Here is a 14657-nt window from a genome sequence, read left to right as displayed (position 1 = left end):
CCTTTTGGAATTAGCCCCAAATTCTACATCTGGTTGCTTGATTCTCACTCTGCCTTGGAATCCCAGGCAGAAAACATGCCGATGGTTGGTTCAGCATGTTGCAGTGGGGCAATGCTCTGTGTGCTTTTGGTGATGCCTTATTTGTGAACTGATTTTAATGTCAAGCATATTTACCATTAGTAGTTGTGTCTCTTTAATGGGCAAATTCTGGTATTCTGTCAAGAGTTAATTTGAATTCCTGAAGAAATAATGTAAATGAAGGAAATTTTTCCAGCAATTTTATGAATATTCTGTAACTCTTTGGTAATGTGTCATTTATTGCAATAAAGGAGTTCCCTGGCACAGTTTAATACAGAAAAATTTTTCCCTAGAAATTGCATGTGTTAAAGAATAATTATATTTTGTATATATATGTATGTATATGTATAATCTCTGTGTGTGGGAGTGTGTGTATGTAAGAATATATGTGTATGTGTGTTTTTGTCTGTGTATACATACATATATATATGGATATATAAAAGTCTTTGATTTCTACAGGAAGCAGGGTAGGCCAAAACTGTCTAATAACGGATTCGTATTTTCATTTTATCCCAGTAGTATTAACTGTGCCCAGGGAAAAAATATATTTTCAGGATTCTCTGCTTTTACTATGTTCTTTTTTGATCCGCACGCTTGACTGTAAACAGTAATTCTTCCCCATGTCTACGGTCACCCTATAAGACTGAACAGAAATAAAGAGCAATTTATCTTTTGCCCTGCTTTTAATGTACAGCCAAAGTGTTATCAATAATCTCATTGCATTTTTTTTTTCCTGGGTCAAGACTGTTAACATAAACTAAGGCCTGTATTAAATCCCTTAAATTACCTTCCAGCTGCCTTGTTATATATATATATATAACCTTGCCATTAACCTGCTGCTCTTCCTCTCCTCCCATCCAACACATGGTTATAGCCAAGATGTCCATCTACAAGAGAATGAAACTGGCATGTTGTTTTGATTGCGGACGCTCTGAGCGTGACTGCTCTTGCATGTCAGGCAGTGTACATAGTAACATGGACACCCTTGAGAGAGCCTTCCCACTTTCTTCTGTCTCTGTTAATGATTGCTCCACCAGTTTACGTGCCTGTAAGTTTTAACACCAACACATGCTGTTCCATGTCTGTGATGTCTGTGGTATCATCCCCGTCTTGTGTCGTACATTGTAGTTCCGTGAGTTTTACTGGGCTGATGCTTTTTTTTTAAAAGTCAAACCTAAATTTTACTATATTTCTGTTTTAATTTATTTTTAATACAAAAAATGTAATTCGTTGTTTTGCTTTGTGTGCTCTTTATGACGCATGCTCTTGCACTAGCATGCAGGACCTTAGTAGTGCAGTTTGGTGACATCCTTTTTATTTTCTAATTCATACAATATAAATAGTCATTAATTAAACAGTAAGTGCTTCAGTGGAGGAACAGGCCTGTGTCTAAATCTGACTGGTGCAAAGTGGACAACTTTAGTAGTGCTGGCACTGGGGCAGCCTACAATAGGCAGTGAATAAATAGACAGAATACAACTTAGGAGCTGAACTGTAGTAGCTGGAATTCTGTTCTGTACTGCTACCACTATCTTTAGTTTGGTTGTAACCCTTCATTCTGAAAAAGGTAGGACTTTCCATCTGACACTGAAACAACAGAAATCTTAGTAAAAATTGCTGTACTTTTGGTGGTGCCTTTTTAAAAGGGCTAGCCTTTCAAACATTTTGAGATTGACTGTAGAATCTGTCCCATAGGACGTTACCATTTTGTAACATGCCCAAAAAGCTCTTTAGATCAGAGTTGAGAGGGAGAAGACAGAAACGTTAGAACAATTCTATGTAGCCATTAATTCTTGGGGATTCCAAAGCTACTTTTATCAACAAGATGTCAACAACTGAGAAAAAAAGGGAGATAAAATGGTGATTTTTTGTTTGTTTGTTTTGTTCCTGTTCTCACCCTCTTTAGACATTCGTAACAGGCAAAACTATGTCTCAGGACAGAAACTGTTCCTTTCCCTATCCAAATGGCCAGAAAAAAACCTAAAAAAATATCATTTAGACACAACTATAAGGAGTACTAGGAGTTTGGATGAGGAAGCATGTCCAATTTACATTACCAGTCATTACAGATAAAAATGCCTTCCACTGTATGTATATGTATAATGTAGTTAGTGTAATGTTGTTAGTTGAAATATTTTGGTTAGTAGGGTATAATCTAGTTAGTTGATGCATCTCGTTGCTTTTTGATACCATGTGTGTATTGCAATATTTAGTCTAAGTGCTGAATGACTTTCCTTTAACTATTTTGACATTTGAACTTTTTTTTCCAGACACAAATTTGGAATATGTAACAATATTGGGATATTTGTTAGCACTTTTTGTCTGAAGACGGTGTTGATTAACCTGATTGTAATAGGATTTCCTAGAGATTTCACCAGAAATCTTCTCTCTGTGTATGTGTATAAGCACTCTGAATGTCCTTTTCATCTACTTTGTTGCATCATCTCAGGGGGGATAGTTCCCAGGTGTATGTCCTGTTCTCATTTGCAGGAGTTTTTATCCTTTAAAGAGACCTTTATCAGAGTAAATCATATTTTCTTAGGAAAAGTGAGCAAGAAACCTTCTTGGGCAGCGAGTTACCGCAGGCAATGTTACTTCTGTAGCCTAACAGCCTCGGTAACACAGTGCCTGGTGTAGTTCACAGAGTGGTACAAGAGAGTATGTGTTTGGGTCCCAGCACTGGTGTTAACAGCAACCAGCCCAGGCCAAATGAATATGTGCTTTACAAATGGGTAACATTTCTGCTGTTAGCACTGTTTGGCAAGGAAAAAAACCCTATGATTTGTAGGTTTGCCATAGCTTTCAAGTTCACTTAAGGCTCTACAGAGGCAGATAAAGTGAACTTTATTTGATTGTGTTGCCTGCCAAGCCAAACCCCTCCACAATAATGGTATTATTGCCACCAAAAACAATACTGCTGGGAAACGCGTTAGTTCTGTGTTATATTTTGAAGGATAAGTGATATTGACAGCTTTGAGGATTTTCAGCATCCTATCCTTTCAAGGGCCTTTTCCCCCCTTCATCACCCCATCAAATCAAATGAGATCCCCCTCTCCCCCTTGTGAGAGTGGTCACCTCTGACTGTTAATAATAAGTACAAAAATCAATACCAATTCACACTCTTTGCAAAGCAGCATAAGCCTTTCTTTTCCAATTAAAATATATATGTATACGCATGCAGTGTTTCACTGGCAAGACTTCAATAGAAATCAGTGTGTTTTCTTTGCAGTGCACAGGGGTCATACGATGCCCATCTTGACAGAGCTAGTTAACTCGAAGAATGGTGGGGAGAGTCAGCTTTTCATTAATTATGAGCAGATGTGAAATGTAGAGTGTTTGACAATTAGAAATGGCAGCAGCAGGGCCTCCGAATCAAAGTGAGGTCAGATTGGGGGATCAGATTACCTCTCTTACATTCTTTAGTTGTTCTGAAAATCATTTTGAATTAGTGTCAGTGGAGCCATGATGGGTTTTGCCCTTTGTCTTTTATGCTAGGACTGTATTGTTTCCCCAGACACTCATTAAAGGTCATTATACTATTACAGGGCTTGCTTTGGTCGTGGTGCCCCAGTTGGGTTGGTATGCTTCTGCAGTTGCTTAATGCATTTCTTTCTTTCTTTCTTTCTTTCTTTCTTTCTTTCTTTCTTTCTTTCTTTCTTTCTTTCTTTCTTTCTTTCTTTCTTTCTTTCTTTCTTTCTTTCTTTCTTTCTTTCAGCAGGCTGTTTTTATTTTCCATGGTAAATAAAATCATAGACCATTGTATGAAACTTCTTGAAACAATGAGGAGCTTTTGTAAGAATTAATGCTGCTTGTAAGAATCTGATGTCAAATAGAAGATATCAATTTACAGATTCAATGACGTACATGGGATTTAGTGTACTAATTGTATAATGTGGAGAGAAAGCGACGCAGTGTATTTTCCACTGTGAATCTGTTTCTCTGTTATTATGTTGTTGCCTCTGCTTCCAGCAAATTAAAATTATAATTTGATTAAATATAATTAAATTAAAATAGCTTTTGAGTTTATAGGCTGCTGTCTGGAAGAAAAAAAGGATATGATCTTTCTAAATGTTAGGAAACAGAATTTAGGGGAGTTTTTGTGTCTACGTTTTTTCAGGTTTATCTGGTTTTGGTGGATTGCTACATGAACAGCAAATGGTTCAAGCGTTTTTGGTACCAGAGACTCAAGTGAATTTGAGTGCAGGGAGGCTCTTAGGCACTGAAAAACCTGGGCTGGTTTGTACAGTTACTAATAAGTGTGATGTTTCTGTTTAGGTCTGTGAGAGATCTTGAGGAGCACCTTTCAGATGATTAATTGACACAGAGACAGAACCTTAACCTGAGCAATTTAATGTATGTCTTTCTGTGTCACCAACTGGCTGCTGCTTCTCAGGAGCATCAAAAGTTCCTGTTCCAAGAGGAAACATTTTCTAAACTTGACATTGTACCCACTGCCATGGGAATCTAACCTTTTAAGGGCATTCTTGATACTAGTCCCAGGCATACCTAGTTCAGCTTGTGAGAAAGCATTCTTTGGCATGCTTTGGTAGTTCTGTGAAGCTTTATGTGAAGTCTTTGACTTTGGTGAGTATCAAGGATCTTCAGAGACAAAAGACAAGACTAATGATCACTTTATTTTTGAATTCAGAGGTCAGCCAAAATGTCTAGCCATCCTATTTGGAAAGAAAGACCATGCTATGACAAGCTGAAGAAAGCTTGTATTCTGAAAGTAGCCAAAGCATATACACCTGTGTGTCAAGCCCAGTTTAGAACCATATATTCTGTCTGGTCCTTTACTACCATCACATTGTTTATGCTGAACAGGCAAGTTGGTGTCTGAGTCTTTCTCAAAGGACCGTTCTCTAAGATGAGTTGAACGTTTTGGGTAGCATGGATAGGCATAGCTGTTGAACCAAATTTGGTACATTGTGCTGAAGCTGTCTGGCACCATGGCTTAGCAAGTTAGGTACAAGAACACTCTAGCTGCTTGCCATGTATACACTTCTCTCTTTAATGTAACCCACTGATCCCTGTGTGGTCACACTGTCTTATCTTTAACTGACAAAAAGCCAATAGCGCACATTTCATGTTTTGAGGAGCAAGGAATTGAAGGGATGAATAAGCAATGGCATCATAAGGTCATTAGCAAGTAAATATAATCAGATTGTGATGTTCTCACTGCTCACTTCTATGGAATGGCCTCTCCTCTGCATGCTGGAGAATGATACAGCATTATCTTATGTAGCCTGAGATAACTGAAAATGATACATTAGAATGAGACGTAGTGCCAAATAAATTCCTGTTAATTGAAGACCACAAAGAATATAAATCATCAGCCTGTGTACCATGCTGTGGGTAGTAGATCGTTTTATGTAAACCTAGTTCTAGATAGTGTTCTTGATTTTAGGGTGACAGTTTTTTACTCTAGTTACATCAGTTCCCATGTATTCAGGACTGTGTTCCTGAGAATTGACTTGGCTATGATGCTTTCTGTAAATACTGTGTGGGTCCCTTTTCAAAATACAGAAAATCGTGTAAAAATGGTCACCTGTTTATATTTTACAGTGTTCAGTTTTGCAGAGAAATCATTACTTGAGATTACTTGGTTATGATTCAAGTCTAACACAGCTGGAAAAAAAAAATTAGACATTAACATCTTAATGTAATCTGTGTTGCTGCTAGGTAACGAAAACCAACTTACCTTCCTTAGTGAAATTTTCAGAATGAACTACAGGCAAGAAAGCTGCTGTTACCAAAACTGGTCAATGGGGCTTTTGAGGCATATAGAACCAGAAAATGAAAAACTGAAAAAGAAAATATCAGTGTGTGAGGTTTCTGTGCTGCTCTACAAGAGTTTCTTGTGGTGTAGCCACTGACATGAAGTTGATGCTTGTAGATGCTGGAGATTTGCCATATTTTCAGCCAGCTCAATAGTCAATGGTACTGGCAAATTAGAAGCCAGACACCATGAGATCTGCTTTCTGAGAATGAAAATCTCCTAATTACTCTTCTACTTTGAAGTTTTGTTTCTATTTATGATTCTGCCTTGCCTACTTTCTTTCCGTCTTCTTGTGGCAATAGTACAAAGATGCATTTGGATGTTTCCACTGAAGCTAAGATGAATTGACTCGGTATATGCAATCACAGTCTTAGCCATCATTTCAGAACTGCGTGCTGGCTCTGAACGCTAAGCCAAGCCTTTGATTTGTCTGGCTTTCTCTCGCTCTTGATGTGTAGACCCTTCAGGTGATGCTCTCCTTTAAGCAGCCTTATGTTTTTCTGTATTCCTAACATGGCAATAGTAGCTGTGATCAGAGTGGGCTGGTGCATACCCTCCTGATACTCCAAGTATCTATGCCATCATTTTTTCATGTGAATGAATGCACCCAGACTTTTATATTTCCTTTTCAAACACTGCGTAGATTACATTAATTACAGCAGGGGGACAAATAATTCGAAACAAAGGTATTTTACAATGGGTGACTTCAAGTACGTAGTTTGACTCAAATACTTGAAAAATGAATCCCTTTTATCGTTCTATTTTTTAATCTAACCCAAGTACTGCTAAATTATTTAACTTTCTTTTGGATAGAATGTGAGAACATAGATGAACACTGTGATGTAGAAAGGCAAGAGCAGAAAGAGAACAAAGCAACCACCACAAACCAAGACAGCAGAATTGGAAAACTGAGACAATCTGACTTGTTACTCATGACCAGAAAATCTAAATAATGAAGCACACGTCTTTTCAGATGAGTTTTGCAATCCAATAGGCTGATGAGAAGATGCTTTGCCTGATTTGTGATGTGTCTGTAACAAGGAGATAAGCTTCCACATTGGCATGGGATGGAGGCAGTATCCAGTTCAGCAGCAAATCTTTTGAAGAATTGGGAATGTGGGGGAGGGAGAGATCAAGAAGTCTGCATTTAATTCCTTTAGGCCTTTATGTTGAGTAGTGATTCTTAGCAGGATCACAAGGAAGAGACTAGTGAGTGGCTTGCCGTGATGGAGACAAGCTAGAAAAGATCCTGTCTGCATCCCCTGGCATGAGTTTAGCAGAGGGTCTTATGCAAGGTGACATGGAAATTATGTTTGCATTTTTAGTTCCTGAGTGTGGCTTGTTGTCATGAAACTCGCCATGACAGTTTCTTACCACCAGGCAGCAGATTCTTCCTGTTACCTCCTTGGTGTGGGACAGATGCTAGCCGGTTAGCTCTCCTCCTCTACTGTTCCCGAGCTATTTCAAGCGACAGATGCCAGAGCTGGCTTGGTTTCAGCTTGAGCATTTCTGTCATAGCCCTGCCTTGAGCCCAAATTCTGACCTTTACTGCATGAAATAAAGTACTTATGAACAAGCAGTGGCTTGATCCAGAGCAGGCTTAGAGCAAATGTCAAGTGTCAAGTCAGTCTCCTGCCTCCTTATTCCACCTGCATTAGGAACCTAGATTAGACCCTAGACTACAGCCCTGGCTGCCTTAGGCTTTATGGGTCTGGAGAGACATAACTTATTAACAAGGAGTTATTAAATTTTTATCAGTTTTATTACACAATGTAAATGCCTTCTATGAATCTACATTGTATTCATTATCATTTAAAACGTTAATTAAGTCAAAGTAGCATTTAATTTAGTTCTAAATGTGCCTTTGGGAGGAAGCTTTTAAAAACAGCTGCAGGATTCAGAAGCTCAGTGGTGCTGGGAAGTTGTTAGTACCACTTTTCAGGGTAGGTCCCCTCAGTTGATTGCCATTTTGAGTCATAGCTAATTTGTGTTGATGTTATTGGGCAGGGTCTCAAATTAATATTGAATTAATATTGATAGCAGAAAGCTATCAGCTCATGCTAATCACAGATACTCTTTGATGAGTATTTTGTGTTAATTTCAAATTGCTTCAAAACTAAAATGAACCACTGATTCATAAAGTCTGTACTTCTCGTTCTCTTGTATTATAATACTTGTTTCATTTGGTATCCTTATTGGTTGGCTCCTTTTATAATTCAGGGAAAAATATGTTAACTGACTTGGAATATTGTCCCTCAGATTCATAAAAAAAGAAATCCTCTGACCTAATCATCTGCATTTCATGGGATTTGTTGTTATTGTAATATATAGAAAGAGATGTTTATTGAAATATACCACAGACCACAATAGAGCATCAACATATAAAGTGGAATGCAGTTTATTATAAACCAAAGAAACTAGAATAAAAACCCTCCAAACCAAGTTTAAAAGTGCAAGGCTTGCATTATGTGTGCGTGTGTTGTTGCTTTTGATGCTTTTCGATGTAAAAACAAGAGAAAGAAGGAAAAAATCAAGTATAGTGTTACCACCATCTGATTATTATATTAAGACCCCCAGCATATCTAACATGTGTACCTTTAGTCAGGTAAGTAGTCGCAGTAGCTGTAGTTTGACTGCTAGTGCGCGTAATACGTGATTCATATCTCTAGAACTGAAGCCAGAGGGACCTAACCCAAAGCTTACCTAAGTAGGAGAGTCCACTGAATTAGCACCACGGCTTTTCAGATGTTATCAGGTCCAGTGTATAGAATCATAGAATCATAGAATCACCAGGTTGGAAGAGACCCACTGGATCATCGAGTCCAACCATTCCTATCAAACACTAAACCATGTCCCTTAGCACCTCGTCCACCCATGCCTTAAACACCTCCAGGGAAGGTGACTCAACCACCTCCCTGAAGATCCAGCCCTCATTCTGGAAGCCAGAAGCAACTTGCAAGACAGTTTTTTCTGGGTCATCCTATTTTCTACTGAGTACCTGAGTAACCTTTCCAGGTATTTGTGTATGCAGGATGCCTAAGGTCATGATTTTTTTTGTGCATTACATGAAAAGAGGAGATTGTTGACGCATAAATCTATATATGATTCTTGAAGTGTCACAAAACAAGCACCTGTCTCGTATCATTGAGATATGATTGAGGTTGTAGAAGACAGGAGGGAGTTGCGCAGAAGAGGAAAATTTTAATTGATTTTTAAGAAATCATAGCTATATTTTTTTATTGCGTAATTTCTTAAATAATGTTGACGGAATACTTTAAAATGTGTTAAAGTTCAGTTGTTCTGCTTTTACTGTTTGAGACTATTTGCCAGCTTCTGATAGCATACCTTTTGATAATACAGTTATATAGCTTCCCTTTTGATAGTTACTATATTGCTGTAATGCTGTAATTCACTTTTTATCAATGACTTTAAGAAACATACTGTGTGCTACATCACACACAGGTGTTTCACCGATACTCATCAGCTCTTGTTAGCATAGTGCAATTATTCTGAGAGCAAAGGATGGAAAAAGCAATCTTGCTGTCTAACAAGTGGTCAGTGTCATCTGGTTAGAAATTCATTTTATTTTGTTTGGAAATTCTACCTATGCAAATGGAACAAGGCAAAGTTCCCAATTTTGACTGTGCCACTGACTTACTACATGACTGTAATTCTTTTTCCACACAGAAATGGAGAATATTGAATTCTCAATATATTATATTTTGTGCTAAGAGGTGCTTTGAGATCCTTCTATTTTGAAATACTGAATATAAGCCTGGATGTACTTTTGATGTAGTGATTCTACTGTTGAGGTCAATTTTCATGTCTTCTGATCTGAATTGGGGTCCATGAAAGAAGGAATGTGGAAATTACCGGAACTTGTCTTGCTGCTGTCTGGTTTAGAGAGATTTCCAAAGGGAAAATTATCTGAGAGGGCAGGAACTTGATAATCTTAAAGGTCTTTTCCAACCTTCGTGATTCTATGAATACCTTCTGTTTATCTGTCTCAGCAGGAAAGAATCTCTTTATATTTCTGGGAAAAATATTCTATAAATCATTTACAGTTTTTAGCTGTTCAGCACTTTGATTGCAATGCAGACCTTGTTTACGGTGAAGAACAGCTGAAGGAAATCCAAAAAATCATTATACCATCTTTGATCTTTGTCATGCAATTTGCTTTGTTCGTTCTTGCATAAAAGATTTGCTTGCACTAAGCTTGTTGCTTTCTCCATTCCCATGTTCCTGACATCATTATTTTCACCCTCTGACTCAGTGGTGTTCTGTGTTTGGTATGGTGCTACAATATGGAGAGAGATTTTACATCACTATATGCTGTGGAGGAAGACATAACAAGATATGGACGTTCTGCTCTTGAGCAAACTCTTGATAGAATGGACTAGCAGATATAACATCTAGCAATGTTGATGTTTTATTCTACAACCTGCCCCTCTTCTATAGTGCTTACATGATCCCATATGGAACATATTGCTTGGACTGCTGCCCAGTGGAAAAGAACCTGAGGGTGCTGGTTGACGTGCCGGCTGTGATCACATAGTCTAGATTTGTCTGATTTTGCATCAGTCTGAAATTCTGCAAAAGCAGGAAATGGCATTCTTTAATCCATTGGCACTAGGTCCTTCTGCGTGTTGATTTATGCACTATGAGTTCTGTGCCTGCCTGGTCTGTGCACTTTAATGCACTGCTAACATGTAATTCTGTTCTTAGAACTCCCTACATCTAAATTTGCCTCTTTTCAAGCATGGAATTACTTTAATTTCTGTTTCAGATCCCCACCATGTGTTCTTTTTTATTATGGCATGGTATTTTCTTTCCTTTTTCCCTTGTTCCCTTTTTTTCCCATTACCTTTTTTGTCCCCCTTTTTTCCTTTCTCATTCCTGAAAATACTCTCTCTTACATTAATGCAAATGCATTCGGGATTGGGATCAGAATTTCCGGTGTTGTCATGTCTAGTGGCTGATCAAGGTTTAATGGTCTTTTTGATTGGCTGATTGAATCTTTGAATGCTGCAGCTCATCCATCCACCGTTTTACTGATACTTCTCCTGCTGGATAGATAGATAAGCTCTTGTTTTGCATCTCAGACTGTAGCCTGAGGGAATGCACAAAGTGTATCTTCAGGCTCATATATTCAGCCTCAATACTCAAACCCCACATACTCCTCAAGAAACATCCTGAAGTTGTCCTGTGGGTCCCACAGATTTCCTCAGCAGTATCCTTGAGTCCTGCCCATGAGGGTTATAAAATACGTCAAAATATGCGTTTGTTTTTAATCCGCCTTTAGCCTATGAGTCTTTTGTCTGCCCTCTTCTTTCTCGTCGAGCAGGACAAAATAAAATCCTCAGAGGTAGAGCTCCAAGCAATTTGCTTTTGGAAGATGACTTTCTTGACAGCTGTCAGTGTCCCCTGAGCACTGGATTTCTGGATGCTTTCAGTATCTGACTCTCAAAACATCTGGCAGCAATACTATTTCCAAATATATTGACATCCTGTGGCATTTGTGGTTGATATCGTTACTTTGAGGGTAGTAACTGACCCGTAAATCTTATGAAAAAAGATTATGTATCCATTTTCTCTTTGTTGGAGAGATTGCCTCCTCTTCCAGGTGACTGTGAACTTTATTTTGAAATTGGTGTGATAATTATCACAGAAATGCTGGCAGTTTAGTAGCTTTCTGCAGAAAGTTCTTTGCTTACTGCTGCTGTCCATATTCTTGTCAGGATCTGGTTAATGCAGCCATACATACGTAGCAGAATGCATTTACCTTTGATGAAGTTTTCTTTCTAAAGCCGTTCCTCATCCTGGGGTGTGATCTCTTAGTGTGATCTGCCTGATCCTTGTTGTGAACTAAGCAACCTTGACACCTCTGTGTATCTTTGGTAACCAAGTGAAAATTAGAAGGTCAAAATATATATATATATATATATTTTTAAAGCTGGCTATCAGTTTAGTTTGGTTGATCCAGGATTACTTGCTTTCTTTCTCAGTTGTTAGTCTGTGTACTTTGATATTGTTATAGTTTGTCTTACATGAAATAAATGTGAGATAGTTTGCGTTTCCTTCTCACATTAATTCTGAATAGTTCAATCCTGCCTTCTCCATCTATTTCAGTGTTAACAGTGCGGTATTTTTGAGTATTAGAGTAATAATCAGAGGGCATTTTTAGCAGTCCTTTTAATTTAATTTTCTATTTTTATTTTATTGTGAATTAGGTATTTTCATCCTATTTAAATTTTGAAAAATATGATTCTTGCTAAATACATCCATCCTTTTGAGTACTCTTTGTGTTAGAGATCACAACACTGTTGTCAGTAACATTATTATTAGTTATCACCCCTGGATTTCTTACCTTATGCTTGATTTTCCATCCTTATGAAACTGCCAGCCCTGGCTTCCCTATAGCAATCGATTTCAGCCAAGCCACTGTATGCTTTGGCAGAGATGTGAGCATGAATTCTTTGAGTTCTTTGAATTTTGTGAGTTCTTTTGCAGATGGAATCAGAGGTAGACATCACCTTTCCAGTTCTGTACTTCTCTAATTTTCCATAGCAATTAATTATATTCCATCTCTGGTTTTGATATTGCTGTTTTTGCTATTATTTTATATATTTAATCTTAGTTATTTATGTCTTAGTGAGGTATTATATTGATATATTTGCCAGGTAATGTTGTTTTTTTGGATACATTTGTGCGGAGACAAACAGAGCTTTACAAGAATGGAGTACGTTGTACAGCTTACTGAGGTAGGAAGCGCTTAGAAATAAAATATACTGATTTCTCAGTGTCATGAAGTGTATTTAACTGTGTATCTGTAAGTGATAAAGCCAGAATATTTTACAATAGGCTTTTAAATACAACAGGTACAATCTGTTTGATTAATTGGGATGCTTACCCTGTGACTTACAGCATTTTGCATAATAGAATTGGTTTGTCAACAATTAACATTCCCCACATTTATGAAAGCTGTACTTCAAGCAATAGAGTATTGCTAAACTGGAACCAACATACTAAGACTCTGTCTTCTGGCAATTACATTTCTGTGTGTAAGATCAACTGAGAAATATCGTTCTACACTTGTGCATAGATTTGAAGACAAAAAAAACCGGCACCGAGGGTTGAAATTCTATGTAACCAGCAGGTGGTGGTGTTGGCTTAGAAATCAGTGGTACTGAGGCGCCTCCGAGAACTTTTTCTATGTACTGCTGTTATGAGGAAACAATTTAATTTTTATATATATTAAAACTAATATTTCAGATGGCTCATTTTAATTGTACAGGTGTTTCTGAATAGGTATATCTAGTCTAAGCACTTGTATATAAAACTAACGTGTGTGTGTAAACATGCACAGCATTTTATATGTAGTTTACATATGAAAATGAGATTATGACCTAACAGGTGCTAATTGTGTGAAGACCTCCATCCCAGAGGAATAGCACAGCTCAACCTGAAAGAGTATTGGGCATCACTGAGACTGATCCTATTAGTGTTTAATAAGTGAGAGTTTTTCCACTTTTGTGGATGAAAGTCAGATAAGAGTGATGATAAGGAAGCCAGGGTTAAATGTCAAGATTTCAGTTCTTTTTCAGAGACGCTTCTACACCCTTGTGTACAAAATTTATGACAAGTTTATGAAAATCTCTTCTTTACACAACAGTGCTCAAGGAAATGGGCAGGAGGACCTTTTATGTCTTCTTCAGGAAATGTCCTAATGAAAGCACTTTCACACATTTATTTTTAAACCTGTCATCAGCAAGGTAGAGAAAAGGTTATTTCAGTTTAAAATTTCAGAATTGGAACTACATTGAATTGTGTATTTTTATGATGTTGAGATGAATTGGCACTTTGAACTGGAAAAGAAAGTAATAATTGCAACTAGATTTCTGCAGGATGAAGTCTGCACTTCCCAGTGCTGTCAGAAAGGAAACAGTTGCAGCAAGACCTAACTTAAGTTTGTGGAGTGCTGCTCCAAAGAAGGCAGCATAAAACCATCTCTTTACTATGCACTGCAATACTCTTTCTTCCTGAGGAACACTGTGTAGTAACAACAGGATTTCTAATCCCAGGGAGCAGAGCAATCACCAAGAACTCCTGTGCTTAGTTTTGCCCTTAGTTACCTCTAGGCTTTGTATATTTTCCTACTGAATTTGATGGAGCTGAAGGAGTGTAAACAGCAAACTGTTGGTAGGCACACTGGTGAGTGGCCTTTCACATTTTATATATTTATTTATTAGTAGGAACTTTCTTTTTGTTTACATGGAGAAGTTCACTGGTTTTAGAATTGTAGAATCATAGATTGGTTTGGGTTAAAGGAGACCTTAAGGCCCATCCAGTTCCACCCTCTGCCATGGGCAGGGACACCTCTCACTGGATTGGGTTGCTCAGAGCCTCATCCAACCTGGCCTTGAACACCTCCAGGGAGGGAGGAGCCATGAGTATTTGATAGGAATAATTGGACTCAATGATCTGGTGGGTCTTTTCCAACGTGGTGATTCTATGATTCTCTGGGCAGACTGGGCCAGTGCCTCCCCACCCTCACAGGAAAACATTTCTTCCTAAGATGTTATCTAAACTTTGTGAGTGTATTCAGTCACAAGGGGAAACTTCCTTTGCTTTGTAAAACCAGGGCATATTCCTGTACTACATAAGTACAGTCTGCCCTCTCTAGTGCTGCAACTTCTCCATCTGTGTCTCTTACAGTTGGTGTCAAAATGCTGTTTAAGGCAATAGGACAAAGGACAGCACTCTTGGTTTGTTTTGTATTGAGACAAAGATAGTTTATGAC

At 38.0% G+C, this 14657-nt stretch overlaps 1 protein-coding gene across 25 annotated transcripts in view; it reads left to right on the top strand.

The window, feature by feature from the left end:
• The window catches only part of KCNMA1 (potassium calcium-activated channel subfamily M alpha 1), a 438776-nt gene that overhangs the window by 346176 nt on the left and 77943 nt on the right, over positions 1-14657 (top strand). For 7 of the 25 annotated variants that reach the window (XM_069863466.1, XM_069863451.1, XM_069863446.1 and 4 more), the window contains one exon: positions 953-1126. The exons of the other annotated variants lie outside the window; for them this stretch is intronic. In XM_069863466.1, coding sequence (XP_069719567.1) covers positions 953-1126 — 174 coding nt within the window. The remainder of the gene's footprint in view (positions 1-952; positions 1127-14657) is intronic. 25 annotated transcript variants of the gene reach the window in all.

The sequence above is a fragment of the Phaenicophaeus curvirostris genome, chromosome 9 (genome assembly GCF_032191515.1).
Source record: "Phaenicophaeus curvirostris isolate KB17595 chromosome 9, BPBGC_Pcur_1.0, whole genome shotgun sequence".
NCBI classification, from domain to species: domain Eukaryota; kingdom Metazoa; phylum Chordata; class Aves; order Cuculiformes; family Cuculidae; genus Phaenicophaeus; species Phaenicophaeus curvirostris.
The sequence above is the reverse complement of the archived record's forward strand: the minus strand, read 5'-3'. Positions and strand labels throughout refer to the sequence as shown.